At 36.7% G+C, this 18,249-nt stretch overlaps 1 protein-coding gene across 1 annotated transcript in view; it reads left to right on the top strand.

Annotated features, from left to right (window-relative positions):
• Nucleotides 1–18,249, top strand: part of LOC136819085 (dmX-like protein 1) — a 66,745-nt gene that overhangs the window by 16,622 nt on the left and 31,874 nt on the right. The window contains exons 19-34 of the mRNA XM_067075253.1: nt 645–810; nt 1,433–1,568; nt 2,012–2,350; nt 3,357–3,494; nt 5,028–5,429; nt 5,907–6,104; nt 7,058–7,252; nt 7,740–8,111; nt 8,658–8,854; nt 9,422–9,757; nt 10,429–10,551; nt 10,944–11,106; nt 11,635–11,839; nt 12,287–12,401; nt 13,723–13,806; nt 14,290–14,402. Of these exons, the coding sequence (XP_066931354.1) occupies nt 645–810; nt 1,433–1,568; nt 2,012–2,350; nt 3,357–3,494; nt 5,028–5,429; nt 5,907–6,104; nt 7,058–7,252; nt 7,740–8,111; nt 8,658–8,854; nt 9,422–9,757; nt 10,429–10,551; nt 10,944–11,106; nt 11,635–11,839; nt 12,287–12,401; nt 13,723–13,806; nt 14,290–14,402 (3,282 nt within the window). The remainder of the gene's footprint in view (nt 1–644; nt 811–1,432; nt 1,569–2,011; nt 2,351–3,356; nt 3,495–5,027; nt 5,430–5,906; nt 6,105–7,057; nt 7,253–7,739; nt 8,112–8,657; nt 8,855–9,421; nt 9,758–10,428; nt 10,552–10,943; nt 11,107–11,634; nt 11,840–12,286; nt 12,402–13,722; nt 13,807–14,289; nt 14,403–18,249) is intronic.

Here is an 18,249-nt window from a genome sequence, read left to right as displayed (position 1 = left end):
GAAATTTTCATGTCCTTTACAGTAGGCAATTTTGTATGATTCTGAAAGCACTTACAAAAGCTTTTAAGAACACGTCCTATCATCAGTGTAAATTGCAAAGTACAAACTACTCTGGTTGATTGGTTTAACAACTTGTTTAGTTCTTCAGAAAAAGTCCGCTTTGGCTGAAATTTTAAACATTTGCTCCTTAACGGAATGTCTGGGGGTGTGTTTTTTTTTTTTTCACACCTTCAAGTTTTGGGACTTGGGGACGATCCTTTCACAGTGGCTTAGTGATTATGGCTCCGAAAAGTACTTAATTCATGTACAAGTAAAATGGTTTACGACTGCAATCGAGGGCAACTCCTAGACTCTTCTTCTCCCTTAACTGTCTACCAGAGTCTTTGGTATTGGCTGAAACAACAACGTTGCGAACCGTAGCTGGACGGCTCTACCTTTGAGCTACCGTACGATCGCTTCACTACAGTGAAGTCTTCATTACTCGAATTTCTCCTTAACTCGAACAAGTTTTTTTGGTCCGTTCAATTAACAATGCCTTATGAACCAATTTTCATCACTCGAAATTTTCTTAATTCGAACAAATTTGTGTTCCCCGTTCGAGTTATGGACACTCCACTGTATAAAAAAGATTTTTTCTATTTCAGATCATTGAGAGACACCAAAATGTCAGCGTTCTTCAGTAACGATTTTACACAAGAACGGTGGAGAAAAGCGGCTCTCAAAAACGCATACGCTCTACTTGGTAAACAACGCTTCGAGCACGCGGCCGCTTTCTTCATTCTCGGAAGTGCAATTTGGGATGCCGTTCAGGTACCTTTTATGTTTTTTTCGTCAACCTCTATTTTGTGTATCATTATATAGTTTTTAAAAGAAGATAACAAAAATTGATCTTCTTAGGCGAAAATAAAAAAATGTAGTGTTTCCGGAATGCGGGCGAAGGAAAAAAGCTCTCATGCGGCCGGCTGGTTAAAGATAACTTTTATGTACAAACACTATGAAGTAAGCCCTGAATACTAATGTATCAACTACTAACGAACAAAACTTGATTTACAAGCGGGGATATCTAACCAAACAACGTTTGAAAGCTTGATTTTCTTTATGATGAACCCCTAACCCCCATAGTCTGCGGCCGGGTCAGAAAAAAAATATTTTTCACCTGGCCGGTTTCCGGAAACATTACATTTTTTATTTTCGCCTTATGTATTCTTCTCTCGTTCGTCCATTCTAAATCTGAGCTATTGCGAACGCAAGTCGCAAGTTTTATTAGAGTTGACACTCACTAATTCGAACTCGAACGGGCAATCTCATTTGTTCGAATAACAGAGATTCGTATTTAAAGAGAGGGTTTATCCCTGACGGAAATTGAGAATAAGTTCGAATAACATAAGTTCGAATAAGCACCAGTCGACAATCTTCCATATTGCTATTCTAGGTTTGTGTGACCAGACTTCACGATATTCAATTAGCCTTGGTCATCGCACGTTTGCATGAAAATAATATGGATGAGACACACCAACGCGTTTTAAAGACTTATGTATTGGGTTATGAAGACGAGCCTCCAAATAAAGGTAACTGAAAAAATAGATTTTTGTATACTTAAGGCTTGGAGACACGAGAAGTTTTTTACGCGTTGATGCAATGCAGCATGCTCCATTCCACCAATACAAGAAGTGTCCCATGGTTTCTTTTTTGTTTTCATGGAACAAAAAGTGAGGGAAATACCCAAAAGACACGCTGATTTTGTCCCTGGGACAATGGAGCAGAATTGGTTCGAATCAATTTTCCATTGTCCCAGGGACAAAAGTGAGATCAAACTTCTATTGATAGAAAGAAAAATGGGGTGGAGATACGAGAAAGCGTTTCAGGTTGGTGGGATGGATCATGTTGCATTGCACCAACGCGAAAAAACTTCTCGTGTCCCCAAGCCTTTATTTTCAAACCTTTCTAACAAAGAGTTGGAAAATAACATGGGTGATAATCTTATTCCTGTCCTTATCTTTTTCTCTCTCAGATCCTTTCAAAAGGAGCATGGCACATTGGCTACTTAAAGATTATCGCGAATCAGTTGACGTCTTTTTGTTCACGTTCCAAGAAAACCTTCATAGCTTAGAAGACAACTCTCCAGATGAATTCGATTATCCATCTGTATTCAATTTCTACACTTACCTGAAGACACATCCTCTCCTTCGCAGACGCCACTTGACGCAACATAGGAGCACATCGTCGTCTATCACACGACATGAATCATATTCGAGTCAGCTGAGCCAGTTGAAGCAATCCACAGGGGAGAATGTCTACACTCTACAGCGAAGCTTGTGTTTCCATACCGCCTGTATTCATCTGAATTCAGGTACCGTTGACGCTCTCTAATTCGATTTCCAGGGAATTTGATTTTCATCGAATAAGGGAGCGTATCGAATTGTAGAGCGTCGTTTATAAGAGTTTCTTGTTGACAGGGATTTTAATATTATCGAATAATAGAGTGTATCAAATAGTAGAACGTCGAATCAGTTAGAGAGAGTCACTTGTATTTGTGTCTACAATTGCCTCCCTCTAATTCGATCTTCAATGGGCTATGATTTTTCTTCGAAATAGAGAAAGATTTGAATTATAGTATAGTATTTTAAACTACTTCATAGCTGAAGGAACCATTGTTTTAGTTCGAATTACAGAAAGGTTCGAATTGTAGAGGTTCTATTATAATATTCTATAATTTAATCTTTCAAAAATAGTCGAATCAATAAAGTCGTGAAATACTTGTATCTACCATGCACCCTTCTAAGTTTCGACTAAAGAAAATATTTTCATTTTCCTAGTGCATTATATTTTTACCAATAGCCTCGGAAATATATATACCGTATCATTCAAATAAAGCCCCGGGTGTTTATTTAATTTTTCGATTTTAGGAGGGGTGGTTATTCGAGAGGGCGTTTATTAAAAAATCTTCAACGAAGGTCACTTAACTAGTAAAATGAATAGGAACCTTATTTTACTCGTTCTCTTTCAATTCAAATATATCATTTTAGAGATGTAAAAATGGGTCAAAATTAGTTTGAATAGTAAGAGAATACAATTATTAATACATATTTAAGATTCTCCCTTACAGCTACTTGTTTCAGATAAGCACCCCTTCTAGATGAGAGGCGTTTATTGAAAAATTTCCAATTAGGGTGATGCGTTTATTCGAGGGAGGGGCATTTAAAAGGAGGGGACGTTTATTCGAAGTGTTACAATAAAGCTCCATCTAATACTTTCTGTAAGATAACCCCAGAACCTTTGTATTGAATTTTCTTAAGCAAAAATCAGCATAAATTTTCTTTAGCCAACTGAACTATTCATTTCTTTCCAAACGACAGGGTTACCAGACATTGCGTTGGAAGTTCTTTCGATGTTGCCGGCAGACGAGAAAACTTTAGAAGATGAAAATGTATCTTCTGAACTACCTTTGTCCAGCGCCAACGAAGAAAATATGATCGTCACCGGCACTTTCTCAGGTAACGTTTTCTTTTGTTATCATAGTCCATCTATTTATCGTTAACGTGTTTTAAGTACAAAAACCCTTTCTAATCGTTAAAAAATTACTTTTAAGTAAACAATGTAAACATGTTCTTTCAATAAAATATTGAAAAATACGGTAAGTTAAACGTACAGGAGTTTTAGGAGGACTCTAAAGGAACTGGTTAGTTGATCAGGGTCGAATGGTGACGAAATATTTCAATCTGGGAATGAGTCAAAGTAATGACTCCAGATATTTGACGTTAATCATCACTCCTAATAGACTATTTCACAGTCGAAATCAGGACTTATTGCGCCCCGATAACGGTTTCCTGTTAGTTAGACACAAAAAAATTCAAAACTTTGGACCAATAGTAAGTCGTCATTAGCGCGCAGTGTTCCTGATTACCCATTACGCTTTGCGACTGTGAAATGGCCTATTGACTCAAACCCATTCTTCTCCCATGCAGCTTCTGGTGCAAGGGTTGATAGATGTATTTGAGGGAAACTACAATTGGTGTTACAACTTTTCATCTATAGACGGAAATCCTTCCAGTTGAGATTTTCACTACCGTAAGTTGGTCTAATGTCGACATCCCTCTTCTAATTTCGACACCCTTTTTTGGAGATAGGAATAATATAAAGATCGGTATCGCTGATTGAAACTGGAGGAAAAAAAAATTTTTCTATCTCTAAAGAAGGGTGTTGGAATTAGAAGAGGGATGTCGACATTAAACCAACTTACAGTAAGGTTTCCATCCCAATAGTAAGCCTTAAAAGCTTAAAACTGTTTTCTAAAATCTTTCCGTCCAGATTTACCAAAGGTGGCTGCAACCCTGCAATGCTGGACAAAAGGTTGTAGACAAATGAAATTTCAGTGAAAAGTGATAAGAAATAGAGCAAAATGACTCTTCAATGTGTCTGAAAGGGGATGGAAGTTAAGAAAAACACTTTTGAAGTCGTTGCATTGCTTTTGCATTGCTTTTGAGGGAACCACAAGCAAAAAATCAGCGTTTTGATACTGAAGTAAGCCAGTTACTTAAGTTTGCTATTGTGGTTTGCCCTTGTGGTTTGCCGCTACACAACAGTCGTAAACTAAAATGAAGGTTTTTTGTCTTACACATATAAATAGCATTCAACAACCAATATTGATTAAATAACATCAATTTAAAAAGTGAAGAAAAAACCCGGCAAAGATCCAAAACTGAATTGGTCTTCCAGAGAAAAACCGTATACCCCCTCCCCTGTTGAGGAGGTCCATCTCTCTGTGATTGTTAATGCTGTAACCCCCTGGAATTCCAGACAATTTCAGGTTTAAACCCCTCTGGAATTCTGAATTTTAGTAGGATTTAAAAAGCTACCCCCATGGAATTCCAGTTATTTTTGATATATTTTGTATCTCCCTATGGAATTCTGCCACATATCAAGCCTTACCCCCTTGGAACGGAAATGAACCTTCTCAACCCTCCCCCTGTATACGGATTTTTTTCTGGAAAAGCCCATTTTTGAGAAACTTTATTTTGAATTTTTAGGTGATTTTGAAGAGCAATCAACAGCAACAACAGCAGTATCAAACTTGAACTCCACAAGCAATGGTCATTATTCAAGCTCCGCATTCGGGTCAGGTTGGGGTGATGATTATGGGATGACGTCATCGAACCGATTCGGGGATAATTCATCCGATTTCGGGATGACAACAAACCGATTTGCCGATTTGGATGATGGATATAAAATCGGTATTTCGTTGAGTGATAGTGATAGTGAAAGTGAAAATGAAGTCGTGAAGAATGATGGGGGAATGGACAATGACGTCACCATTGAAGAAGCGGCGTCCGAACAACAGAAAGAGACTGGTGACAAGAATAAAGGATCAACCAATGATATTGCAGCATTGAATTTGAAATTCAGATGTATTATACAGCTTCTGATTGAAGGTATCTTTGGTTCTTGTTTTCGTAATGAACTTTTGTCTTTCATCTGAAGAAAATCAATAAATTGTTACACGTTATTTTTTATAAGAACAAACTATATAAAGTAAAGTATTAAGAACAAGTTAAGAACATTGTAAGGCTTTTCGGACCTTGAATGACTCGAATTTTAAGGAAATTGCACAAAAATACTCACAAAATTGTTATAGTTATCTTCTTATTTCTTGTTTCTTGTTTCAAGGTTTGAAAGCATTACCTTCAAAATTTTTAGGAAATTGTATATAATTGAGCATAACTTTTGATCTAATGAATCGAATTTAATAATTGACCCATCAAAATTTAAGTCAATCTTTTTTTATTTCTAATGAAATAGGAATGGTTCTTTTAAGATTATTAGATTTCGAGAAAATTATTTTCAAAGAGAGAAACTTTTTTGTGGCACACCTGGTAGATATCTTCTTATTTCTTATTTCTTGTTTCAAGGTTTGAAAGCATTACCTTCAAAATGTACATTGGAGAAGTTGAAGCTGCGCAAAACGTTGAAAAATATGGTTCAAAAAGAGCTGGAGTATCTGCACTTCATTTGTGATTATGATCGAGGAATTGACCTTGGTGGCGATAGCACCACCAACGAAAGTTTAAACGACACTGCGACTTTTGGTAGCAGTGATAATGAAATAGGTAAACAAATCGTTAACATTGTCCGCATACGATAGCGTGTTTTTTGATTTTATATTATGCGTTTTTCATGTTTTATTGTTAAGTTTTGTAATTCCCGCCATTCCATAATAAGCATAATCAAACGTTCGATTTTCGCAAAGAAATTGACTCTTAAGGCCGGTGTCCACTTTCGCGCGGAAAAACGTTTCGCTCGAACAAAAAAAAAGTTGAAGGAAGTACTACTTTTTTCATCCGTTACGTCAATTTCGACCAATGAAATTGCCTCATTTTTCATCCGACCAATGATGTTGAGATTAATGATGATTGACCAATGACCTTACAAAAACGTCGAAAAGTTTTCGCTCATGTCGTGCGAAAGTAGAGACCGGCCTTCCATAATGGCGGAAATTACGAAACTTAATCAAAGCAAACATAAAAAAAACAACTTCTTTAAGAATGCTTTTGTGGTTTTGCTTGATAAAAGTTTGAACGATTCCACAACCAACAATAAATAGTAATTGAGAGTCCATCTTGTCTAGGCCTTAAAAAACACTTTGTTGTTGGCTCATAGGTGTATGAGAATCTTTAAAAAATTTCAGCAGCAATGTAGAAACTCGATTCTAAAATGCTCCAAGCTAAACGTGCTTAGAAAAGTTTTCTGTGCATGTTGTAGGTTCGCTAGAGGATGACAGCAACCCAACGAGTTTGATTGCTACTGTTAATAAAGTGGACTCTCCCTAATTCGAAGTCGAACGGGGAATCTTATTTTCTCGAATTACAGAGAGATTTGAATTCTAAAAAGTATTTTAAGTGGGTTTCTCATTGACGGGGACGAGAAACAAATTCGAATTATAGAACGATTTGAATAATAGAAGTTCGAATAAGCAAGATTTTACTGTAATAATAATAATTAACCCTTTGTTTTATTTATTTACAGTAATTTACTGTAATCTGAAATCTTTTATCTCTCTCAGGCTCGGGAAAATCTTACCGATCGTTTTCCTCGATAAGTAACACCTCAATGGATGTGACTCAAGAAGAAGCCTCGCTTACCCAAAAAGTGGAACAAATTTCTGTCCAATCAGAATGGTTGAAACAGAACCAAAAGATTTTGGCCAGTCTTTATGAACATTGTTTGATGGTTGGTACAAGAGATCCTGAACTACCTGGTAAGAGTTTCAATAATATGGTTGGAAAGTAGATCTCATTAACTAAAAGTTCAAAAATATTCCAATAAGGTTGAGAATATAGCCTGGAAGCCACTGAACCCTCCCAAATCGAAAAATCCAATGAAATAAAGTGGAAGTACTCACTTCTCGTTTGAGCTTTAAATTCTGAAAAACGTTAAGATACCCAATATTGTCAATATATTTCGGCACCAATTGTAGAAATCTTCGTTTTGAATTCTCAAACCCCTTCAATCTTCCGTTCAGTTTAAAAAAGTACGGTTCCAAATATTGGGTGTGGTTTTATTGAGTGCTGTATGAGAAAAAAAGCTAAAATAAACCATTCTTCACTTAATAACAAAATTGACAATTTGGTTATCACATTTTGGGCGTGGTTCAATCGAGTATCGTACTTGAAATAAGCTTGATTGGGTCATTCTCCTCCAAAAAGAATTGACAAATTGATTTTCATCTTCTTTTATTTTCACAGCTGTTTGTTTGGAGCTATTACTACTATTGCACGAGATTGAAGATCACCGAGTTCTGAACGCTCCTCTGACGTCAATATCAGTCGGACCCAGTGCCCCGCCCCTTCTTCTAGCCTCAATATCTTCATTCTCATTGGTCTCCAGTCCAGTTGGTTTCCTCCAATCAATGGCACATGATCTTCTACAAACGGTCATCGATTTACCGAAATTACCGACGCCGAATAATCCGGTGAAGCGGTTGGCGGATTTGGAGAGTCTGATGTGTTCGTTGTCTTCGTGTATTTACCATTCATTGTGTGGTGGAGATGATGACCGATTGCTGACCAGCATCCATAAAGGTGAAACTCAATTGGTTGGGAAACAAATGAAAGATGGTAAGTAGTGTGCCTCAGTTGTATTTTTCATACATTTGATTTTAACTTTTGAACTTAAAATATAGACCGTTTTTGTTACTGTCTGAATTGGTTGGCAATCAAATCAAAAATAGAAAGTAGTGTGTAGGTAGTAATATAGGCGTAAAAAGTTTTATTCTGTTTAACTACCAAATTACTCTTTCTTTTTTATATTATAAATTTTTTTTTAGAAGAATCAGGTTCAAAAACGCAAAATAATATGACCAAACAGGAATCCTAAAATGCGAACACTCTTTTTTCTAGTTCTGGAGAATTTTTAAGTGGCAATTTGCCTTTTAAGATAAGACCAACAAAAATAGCCTTAGCTTTAATTTAAAGTATAATGAAGTCTTTTTAAATCTATAACTCGAATGTCTCCTTAACTCGAACAAGTTTTATGGTCTCTTCAGTTAACAATGCCTTATAAACCTTACTCCATAACTCGAAATCTCTTAACTCGAACAAATTCTTGCTCCCCGTGCGTGTTGTTATGGAGACTCAACTGATGATTATCTTTCATCATTGCAGGTAAATTATGTCGCATTCCGCACGGAGCATCAAACGTTGAAATCGAAGTGACGTCATCACCTTCAAAATGGCCTGGTGTCAAATTCTTTCTCTCCATTCTCTCAGCCAATAAGAAGGACGAACGAAACGTGTTGAACTTATTGCTATGTGAAGCAGCGGTTGCTGTGTACCTGAGTTTCTTCGTCAGCGCATGCTCAGTAAGTAAAAAAGCAGATTTTCCTCAGGAGTCCCCGCCATTAGCGACTTTATGTATTCGAGATAAATTGAAGGTGACGTTATAAAGCAAAGTTGACATGTCGCCAAAATTGTCATCCACTTTGCTCGAGAACTGTAAAAACACCAAAATACCGTTGTCTGTTTAGGTGAGCAAACGTTATATAGAGCCACACATCAACTATCAACTTTGTTTTTTCACTGACTTCACTTACCATCTCCCTCGATATCCTCCGATACATAAACTTACTATTGATTTTAAAGCCCTGAAGGACTAGAGTAGAAACTCTTGGATTGAAAATGATGTTACTTATTTCTTAGCTCACCAATGTGGTTATTACACACAAAAAATCCATTGCCAGATTTCGAAAACTATGTCTCAGAGTGAAAACAAAGAAATTGCTGGATTCAATCCGTTATTTTAAAAGCGTCCCAAGTCTTAAGGCTTCATTTTTTCTTGCTTGAGAATACTCACAAAATGGTGAAAGTAAGAACATGTTAAGAACATCGAGTACACTTGTACATTGATTTCTTCTCTCTTTTTTCCGTAGCGGCTTTCATGCAATAATTTGTATCGATTTGTTAACAACAATCTCAACGAAGAAATGTGGAACCATGTGTTTGGGGGTGGAACCAAGGTGGTCATACCCGCCCCAGAAGCACTTAACGCCCGTTCTTCCCCGATACTGGAAAAACGGAACTCTGCCAAAGACACCGCTCGGATGAAATGGAATTATAAGCTGCTCGGGAAACAGAGTTCCGGTATCCAACAAAGTCGAGTTGCGGAGCGTGACCAAGTTACCAATAATAATGATGACCAGAAACTGGTTCGCCATGAATTATACATACCACCAAAGTTGAGCTTATGTGATTATTTTCTTAAGAAGGTAAATTTTGTTTTTAAAGTCTTTTTTACCAATACACTCTTTTTTTTAACAATCATATTTTTCTTTCTATTTAGTTGAGTTGCAGGAGGCTCTTAGGCTCAGTAGAGCCTCATCTATAGACACTTTCAATGAGCGCCCCGTCGGCACCTTCGACTGACTACGTAATTTCATTCACATTGTTTGTGTTGAACCGGGCGAAGGTTCGTTCACTTGCCAAGTGAACCACCGTGAGTGGGAATCGACCCTAGATCTCAATTATTAAAGATTAAGGTTGATGACCACTATACCGCAGCGCCTGAGCTCAAAAACGTCAAAAATCCGATCTGGAATGAATATCAAATAACAAATGAAGACCCAAGTTGTAAAAAGTAGAAAAAAAGCCTAAAGTGCCTCAATTGTGTCAGAATATTAAATAATTTGAGGCTTCAAGTCTCATAGAAGAACAGGTCTTCGGGTATGCTTTAGACAACGGAATGGTTCTCTGCCAGCAGACTGAAGTTGTATAGCCTACGACCAGACCTAATCTCGCACTGATTTCATTGTCTTTTAGCCTAAGAAGAGCAGGTCTTCATTCGACAATGATCGGACAAAGATCTTGTTTTCTGCTAATAGACTGTAGAACTATAGCCTACGACCAGACCTAATCTCGCACTGATTTCATTGTTTTATAGCCTAAGAAGAGCAGGTCTTCATTCGACTATGATTCTGACAGCGAATCTGACAGTGACGAAGAATCAGAGGATGAACAAAATACCGAATCGGAAGTCGAAGATGACGGATTAATCGATGAAAAGGTTTCACTCTCTCTCTCATTTTCATCTTTTCTTGCTTTTCATGGCCCTACCATTTACAATGAAAGTATAAAATATTGATACCTCCCTGGAAAAAAATTACAAAAAGCCTTGGAAAAAATTCTTCTGAGGGCGGACGAACTAAAATTAGTCTTGTAATTCCTTGAAATTTTAGAATAACTTTAACCACCCGGAAAATTAGATTAGGGCCCTGGAAATTTCAAACACTTGGAATTTTCCGCTGGAAAAATGAAAAAAATTACCTTAAACCCCCTGGAGATGTTTGTCCACCCCTTGTGCGGATATAAAATGGAATACCACTTCAAGATGGTAACTTATTTATGACACACCCGATAGACAACTAACTCTCGCTCTCTCGCTCTCTTCATTCACAGATTCTACAACAACGCATTGAAGAGAAACGAAAGAAACGTACTAAGCTATTCGAACATTTTGATAGTTCGTCTTACCCGTGGCTTATTATGCAATTAGCATTGGTTGAAATCACAATAAAAAATATCAATGATTTCATATCATTGGCTGGTTTTGAACTGTCAGGTTTGTCGAATAGTGTTTTAAAATCTTACCTACCTTTCGTATTTCTTTTCAAATGTTATGTTATATGTTCATGGATACACATTCTCTTTATGAGAACAAACTATATAAGAACATGGTCAATGGTCAAAATATTAAGAACAAGTTAAGAACATTTTAGGGCTCCGCGGACTCTATCGCACGAAAAAACTCACTCAATGGTGAAAATAGAACATTTTAAGAACACTTTCATTCTTAAAACTCAGAAAGTTAAGAACATCCAAAGGCTTCATAAATTTTGGATTTTCTTAAAAACGAGTGGTTCATCCGAGCTATGCTCTTCAAAAGCTATGACACTTGATATATAAATCGATTTCGACTTCGATAATCATGGGCATACTGATATACTCGGCATATTAAGGTTTTTCAAAATTCAAAATTTCTAGAATAACATTGTAGTTATGGGAGAGCCACGTAGATATTTGAATTATTTGTTAGGTTAATTTTTTCGGAATTAACATCGTCTGATGTCTGTTAATGCTCATTTTTTAGATTTACCAACCCAATCGACTCTGCTTTACAACGCTACTAAGATCCTGATCCGTTGGGAACAACTCCTCGTTGCTTCACTGGATTCATATCACGTGGAAGAGAACTTGATTGACGCGTACCATTTGAATGATGGGAGTGTCTTGAGAGGTGGACTCACTCTCCAGAAAACTAAACTTCTTCTTGATCCTGATAATACGCCTTTCAGGTGAGTGTGACCAGACTTTTCCCAGATGGTTGGTGGTTCCTTTAACTTTTTATTCTCCCTTAAGTTTGAGAAAAAAATTTCAAATCTCAAATCATAAGGTACTTGTCTAATTGTATCTTTTCCTGTGAATTCCATAATAGTCAGCTCTAAAACCAGACAATTATGTATAATTAAGTCAACGACCGCATTCGGAGGCGACCCGAAGGCTCCTTTTTCGATAGCTATCTACCTAAAGGTAGTGGAGGGTGCCACTCTTTCTACCTGGATTGCTCCATTTACCCTTGATCCTTTTCTTAATTGCTAAGCATCATGCTGTGAGACATCACGTACCATATTTGTACAAAGTACAAAGTCTTTGGTATGACCCGGGATTGAACCAACAACCTTGTATAGTATAGGAAGCCTAATCCAGTTTAGAAGTTAGAGATCCTTTTTCTCTCTTTTCAGTAGTCTTGGACGTCGTGTTCGACCGTACAAGAGACTCTGGTACACATTAGTTCAAAAAGAAATTGTTCGCTCGCATTTCTTACATTATGCATTCAAATCGGCCCAGTATAGCGGGGTAAGTATTGTCTATAGTACATCACACGTTACGATGACCTTCACAATTAAGTCTGGTCCCAACAAAACTTTTGATCTGAGTTTTTTTAGAAACCTACTACTCAATTCATGATATGCACCACTGCAACGACTTCACGAAATTATGCAACTTTTCTGTTTTTGTTCCACCCAATACGTCACTTTTTCTATTGTTTAAGTGACGTATTGGGTGGAAAATCTTAAAAGTTCTCAGAAGACTCTCCAGTGGTGCATATCATGGATAGCAGTAGTAAATGCATCGAAAGCGCTAGATCTATTTTTTTCTCGAATGCTTTTGATGATGAAGTGCCGTTTTAAGTTAACTTTTAACACTGCAATGGCTTTTTTGCGGATACCACTTTCAAATCGAAGATGGTGGATATAACTTTGTCCAGGGTATATAAAGATCATTGCCAAGTCCGGTTGGATACAGTCCAAAATTTCGAAAACAAAGTATATATCTGAGTCTCTACAACTTGCAAAGCGAATGCAAATTTGTTTGGTCTATGGAGAATGGTTTTACGCTACCAAAAAACTTGTTTGGTCTATGGTGTAGGTATATATAGGTTTTACGCTACCAAAAAACTTGTTCAAGTTAAGGAAAATTCTAATCTCCGGGCAGATTCTGAGTCTGACTAATCCACCCAGGTTGGTGGACCGCTTTGATCTTTTCATCCAGATTTTGGATGGATATTAAATAAGCTATTGAGCGTGGCGATTGGTTAAAGGAAAACAATTGTACTAAAACAAACGTCAATCACAAACATAAACATCAGAGCCCAGTCGTTTTCACTTTCGTTTTCAAGCAAAAAGCAATGCGCTTTTGGCTAAGCAACCAGGTCAGGTCGTTATATTTGCCATATCCCGTTAGAGAAGACATACGAACATGTTAAGATTTAAGGCACAATGTGTAAAAAATCTTAGCAAAATTTACTGGTTCTGAAAACGAGTATACTTTGATATGAATTCTTTGATGTTGAAAAGAACAAATTTGATTGGGCTATTCCAGAAATAGTCTCTACCCCCTATGTTGAGGAGTTGTGACGTCCAGGGTGGTCTAGTTTTTTGGATGATAAAATCCAGGGTGGTCAGTATAACAAGGTCGAGAATCCAAGGTGGTCCAAAGAAATGGGATAAAAAAAATCCAAGGGGGTCCTGGAAAAATTTGAAAAAAAATCCAGGTCACCTTTTTAAAAAAAGACATCCTCAACATAGGGGTACAATTTTTTTCTGAAATAGCCCATTATGGTAACCAAGACTGTTGTTATTCAACAAATAACAATTATTTTCTTTCCAATCTATAGGACGATCAAACGGACTTTGAAGTGATCACTGGTCATTTATTACATAAAGATCCGGAAGCTGTCACCAATGTCTGTGTCAACATGGTATGTACGTGTTTTTCTTTGAGAACAAACTAAATAAGAACATACGGAATTAATATTATGTTTTATGTTTTTAACGCTTTAGGAACTTCCACTTCTACAAGCAGAATTTGTAGTTTTTATCCACATGATTTTTAGAGGGAAATATTAAATTAAGGATAAGTTTAGGTCATTTTAAGGCTTTATGGACTCTGAAACATCCAATTTGTTTGAAGTAAATCGCACATAAATACTCACAAAATGGTAAAAATAAGAACACTTTTAGTTTCATAACTCAAAAAGTTAAGAACATCCGAAAGCTTCAAAAGTTGTGAATGCTCTTATAAAAAAACAAACGTGTAAGCAGCATTTTTTACTATAGTTAACACTCGTAAATTCGATTTCGAAGGCTAATTATAAAGGGATTCGAATTATAGAGAGTGTTCTACGAGTTTAAAAGATGTACTCAGAAGTTATACTCATCGAGACAAACTTTCTTTGTTTCAGTCGAATACAGGTTATATGGCAGTCACCACCATGCATGAGATAATCGAGTATGATATTTCTGGTGCTATGGAGGCTGAACAATCGGACGTTCTTCACAAATTGGAACTTGTCAGGTACAAAAACTATTTTACTATAAAATCTCTTAAATTAAGCTGGGAAAGTGAGGCATTTGAACAATTTTCCTTGGAAAACCCACTTAAATCAAGCAAGGCAAGTGTAACCTTTGAACAATTTTCACTAGTAAAAGCTAGTAAGTTGAACGTTTTTCGTTAGAAACCTCCTAAATCAAGAAGTCGAGTAAGTGAGGTATTTAAAAAAAATATATTGATAAGAATTTGTCAGGTAAAAGTTTTTCCTTTCAAACCTCTTAAATCAAGCTGGGAAAGTGAGGCCATAGTTTGCACCCCCTCTTTCTAGTAGGGGATACAACTTTTTGTAAGGCCTTTGTGAAGGGGACCAGGATTTGCCAAAAACTGGGGGTACCAAGATTTGCCAAAAAACTAGGGGGTTGCAATGTAGGGCGGGGTTTGAAATGTAGGGTGGGGGCTGGAATGTAGGACTGGGTTTGGAATGTAGGTAGGCAGTGTATTGATTAGCGTAAATATGAACTGAACCGAATTTTTCGATCGGCGAATTGTAATTTTTTTCCTGCCTTGGACTGGTGAAATTTGCCGTTCGCCGGGTCTAGCTTTGGTAATGCATAGAATGAGACTCCTCCTATAGGGAGATAAAATAATCATTTTTGGTTCATAGAAAGCCTTCTGCAAACTATGGAAGCATTTGAACAATATTTATCGGCTAGGATTTGTCAGGTGAAACCACTAAACTTTCAAATTATCACGAACTTGTACATTTTCTATTAACTACGTAGCTAAAGTCTGTCCAGATATAATTGGCAGTGGAAACAAGAATGCCTGTAACTTTTGATAGTCAAATATAATTATGGAAATTTTTTTTGCTTGTTTTAGAGAATCAAAAGCGCTATATTTGAATGTATTTTTGGTTGAAAAATTCGCGATTTTAAGCGGTTAAATTTGAGATTGCAAAAATTGAGCTTTTTTTCTACTTATGCTATAACGTTCATTTTTACACCAGTGGTAGTTCAACCTTAGGTTAAGAAGTTTGTTAAATTTCAAGGCAAACAGAAAAGTCCTTCGGAAGATATGGGACCCGAAATACCCCTTGGTAGCACTTTTCTGTGAAATATCAAATCTCCAACTTATTACTTAAAACGGGGGTAGTGATATGATTGATAAAACAGTTTTTCGATCATAACACATTTTACGATCTCTTTAATGACCTCATAGCCAAACTGTGTTTAGTGTTTTGGGAATTAGCAAAGTTCTTTAGACTTAAAAATAACAAAGGCAATATAAGTTCATGCTTATCTTTTCAATAAAAACAATTATACTGTGATTTCACTTCGTTTCGAAATAATAAATGATACCAATAGCAATAATACCAATGCACCAACACTTAACATTTTCCAACTTTTAATTGCACTGTTCAAAAAGATAACATAACCCCCGTTTTTAGTAATAAGTTGGAGATTTGATATTTCACAGAAAAGTGCTACCAAGGGGTATTTCGGGTCCCATATCTTATGAAGGACTTTTCTGTTTGCCTTGAAATTTAACAAACTTCTTAACCTAAGGTTGAACTACCACTGGTGTAAAAATGAACGTTATAGCATAAGTAGAAAAAAAGCTCAATTTTTGCAATCGCAAATTTAACCGCTAAAAATCGCGATTTTTTCAACCAAAAATACATTCAAATATAGCGCTTTTGATTCTCTAAAACAAGCAAAAAAAATTTCCATAATTATATTTGACTATCAAAAGTTACAGGCATTCTTGTTTCCACTGCCAATTATATCTGGACAGACATACAACATGAAAAAATTATCACAAAATGCAATTATAGAAAAAACTTAGACCTCGAATGAATGAAAAGGCCTGAAAACGTTGGAATTCGTCTTTCGCTTGGAAAAGATATGTCTTTCTAAAGTGACTCGTTCGTTCGTTCGTTCGTTCGTTCGTTCGTTCGTTCGTTCGTTCGTTCGTTCGTTCGTTCGTTCGTTCGTTCGTTCGTTCATTTATTCAGTCATTCATTCATTCACTAAGGAGTTACAATCGACAGAAAGTGTATTTGTAGTAGGGTCTCCAACTTCCACTTCTCCGTCGGCTGCTTCTTCTTCCAAACACTTCTCCAGCAAAGCATCTTTCCTTTCCAATGAAAACCCAGGGCTTCGGTTTACCATAGGCGTACATTGAACACGGGCTAGTCGTGCATTGATATGCCTCTGTTTCAGTTGGTACCATGACAACAATAAAAAATGTTGCTAAAAGAAAACATAATCTAATTTTGCCGACCATGGTTGTAGTGTGGTTTTAACTTTTAATGATTCTCGAAATGTTTAAAATGTGGGTTCTCTCGAAAATACTGAACAAGTTGTGTGTATGTCTTCTTTGATTGATTTCTTATTCGTTCGAATTAACTTCTTGACTCAATATTGTCGCTATTTATACCATAGTTTTACAAGGAAGCAAAAATTGAATCTTCAAACTGCATCGGTTTTAGTACTAGAATTCCCCGAACTTAGTAATTTATCTTGTTTTTACTATTCTCTTCCTTGTGGGAGCTCTTTTGCTTCAACTTTTACCTATTGTTTTTTATTTATGAGCATATCACTTATTACTGTGTACCAGAGTGTATCTCGCCGTTTATCGCTTCCTAATTTCTTCCTACTTTTGTGCGTTTGTCTCTTTTGTTTCAACCTCCACCTCTTGTTTTTTTATTTATAAGCATAACGCTTATAAGCTTAGCCAGGCTAAGATTTTAACTTACGAACAACAATAAAAATTTAAGGCCCAGCCTCAGCTCAAATGAACCCTACCTATGCTTAAGAAAAGTGTGACTTCCAGGGAATTTTAAAAAAAGTTGTCTTCTAATATTTACTTCCTTGCTTGTGTCCAATTTTGAAACTCAATCTTTTCATCTATGAAGTAGGTTCAAACCGCAAACACCTTATTTTCATCAACTATAACAATTTTCATCAAGTTTATCAACGAAGTCTAAGTTTACCTTCCGCAATTCAAGATATTAACCCCTAGAGAAATTTTCTACCGCCAAAACACGTCAATACAATAACACCTATAAACCATCCTAAACGCTTAAGACTTCGTTCGCACGTGACGTTTCGCTCCGAAACGAAATGAAGCCATTCTATTGGTTACATTCAAGTGTTACGTCACTTCTAACCAATAGAATGACTTCATTCTGTTTCGGTGCGAAACGGAACCGTCACGTGCGAACATGGTCTAAAAGGGCGTGGGTTGAAATTCACCAGTGGTCGGGGAAATTTCCTATGTTAGAAAATTAATGTAACGACTTCAGACATTTGATGTTATAAATTCTTCCTGGTAAGATCTAACCCATTCTTGACTTACTTGACTTAAGTGCATAATCGCACGGGGATCTTTGCACACTTCTTAGAGACAAACTCTTTCCACTTTTCTCTGTCACAGGCACGGCGCTCAGCAGTAAGAAGTGGGATCCCTGTGTCTTCTCGGATTACATCGCTCCATCTTTTTTGGGGGACGTCCACGGGGTCTTTTTTCCTTAAAATCTCGCTTATAAGCCTTGTGCACATAGTTGATGTTGGGATCTCTTCTTGCGATGTGACCAAACCAGTTCATTCTCCTCCTTTTGATCATATCAAGGATATCCATATCTTGACATCAAGAGTACGCTTTAAATCTACTATTTTTGTTCTGTCGATTCTGCGTTTCCCAGCCATGATTCTGAGGCAGTCGTTTTGGAAGACTGAAAGTTTTGACATATCTTTTTTTTTTATAGACCAAGTTTCACAGGCATATATTGCTATTGGTATGATGAGTGCGTAGAAGAGTCTCGATTTGATTCGTAGAGATAAGTCGTTTCTTGACCATACATTTTTCT

This window comes from Clytia hemisphaerica, unplaced genomic scaffold (assembly GCF_902728285.1).
Source record: "Clytia hemisphaerica strain Z4C2 unplaced genomic scaffold, Clytia hemisphaerica genome assembly, whole genome shotgun sequence".
Taxonomy (NCBI): Eukaryota; Metazoa; Cnidaria; class Hydrozoa; order Leptothecata; family Clytiidae; genus Clytia; species Clytia hemisphaerica.
Note: the sequence above shows the minus strand (reverse complement) of the source record. Positions and strands in the feature narration are given on the sequence as shown.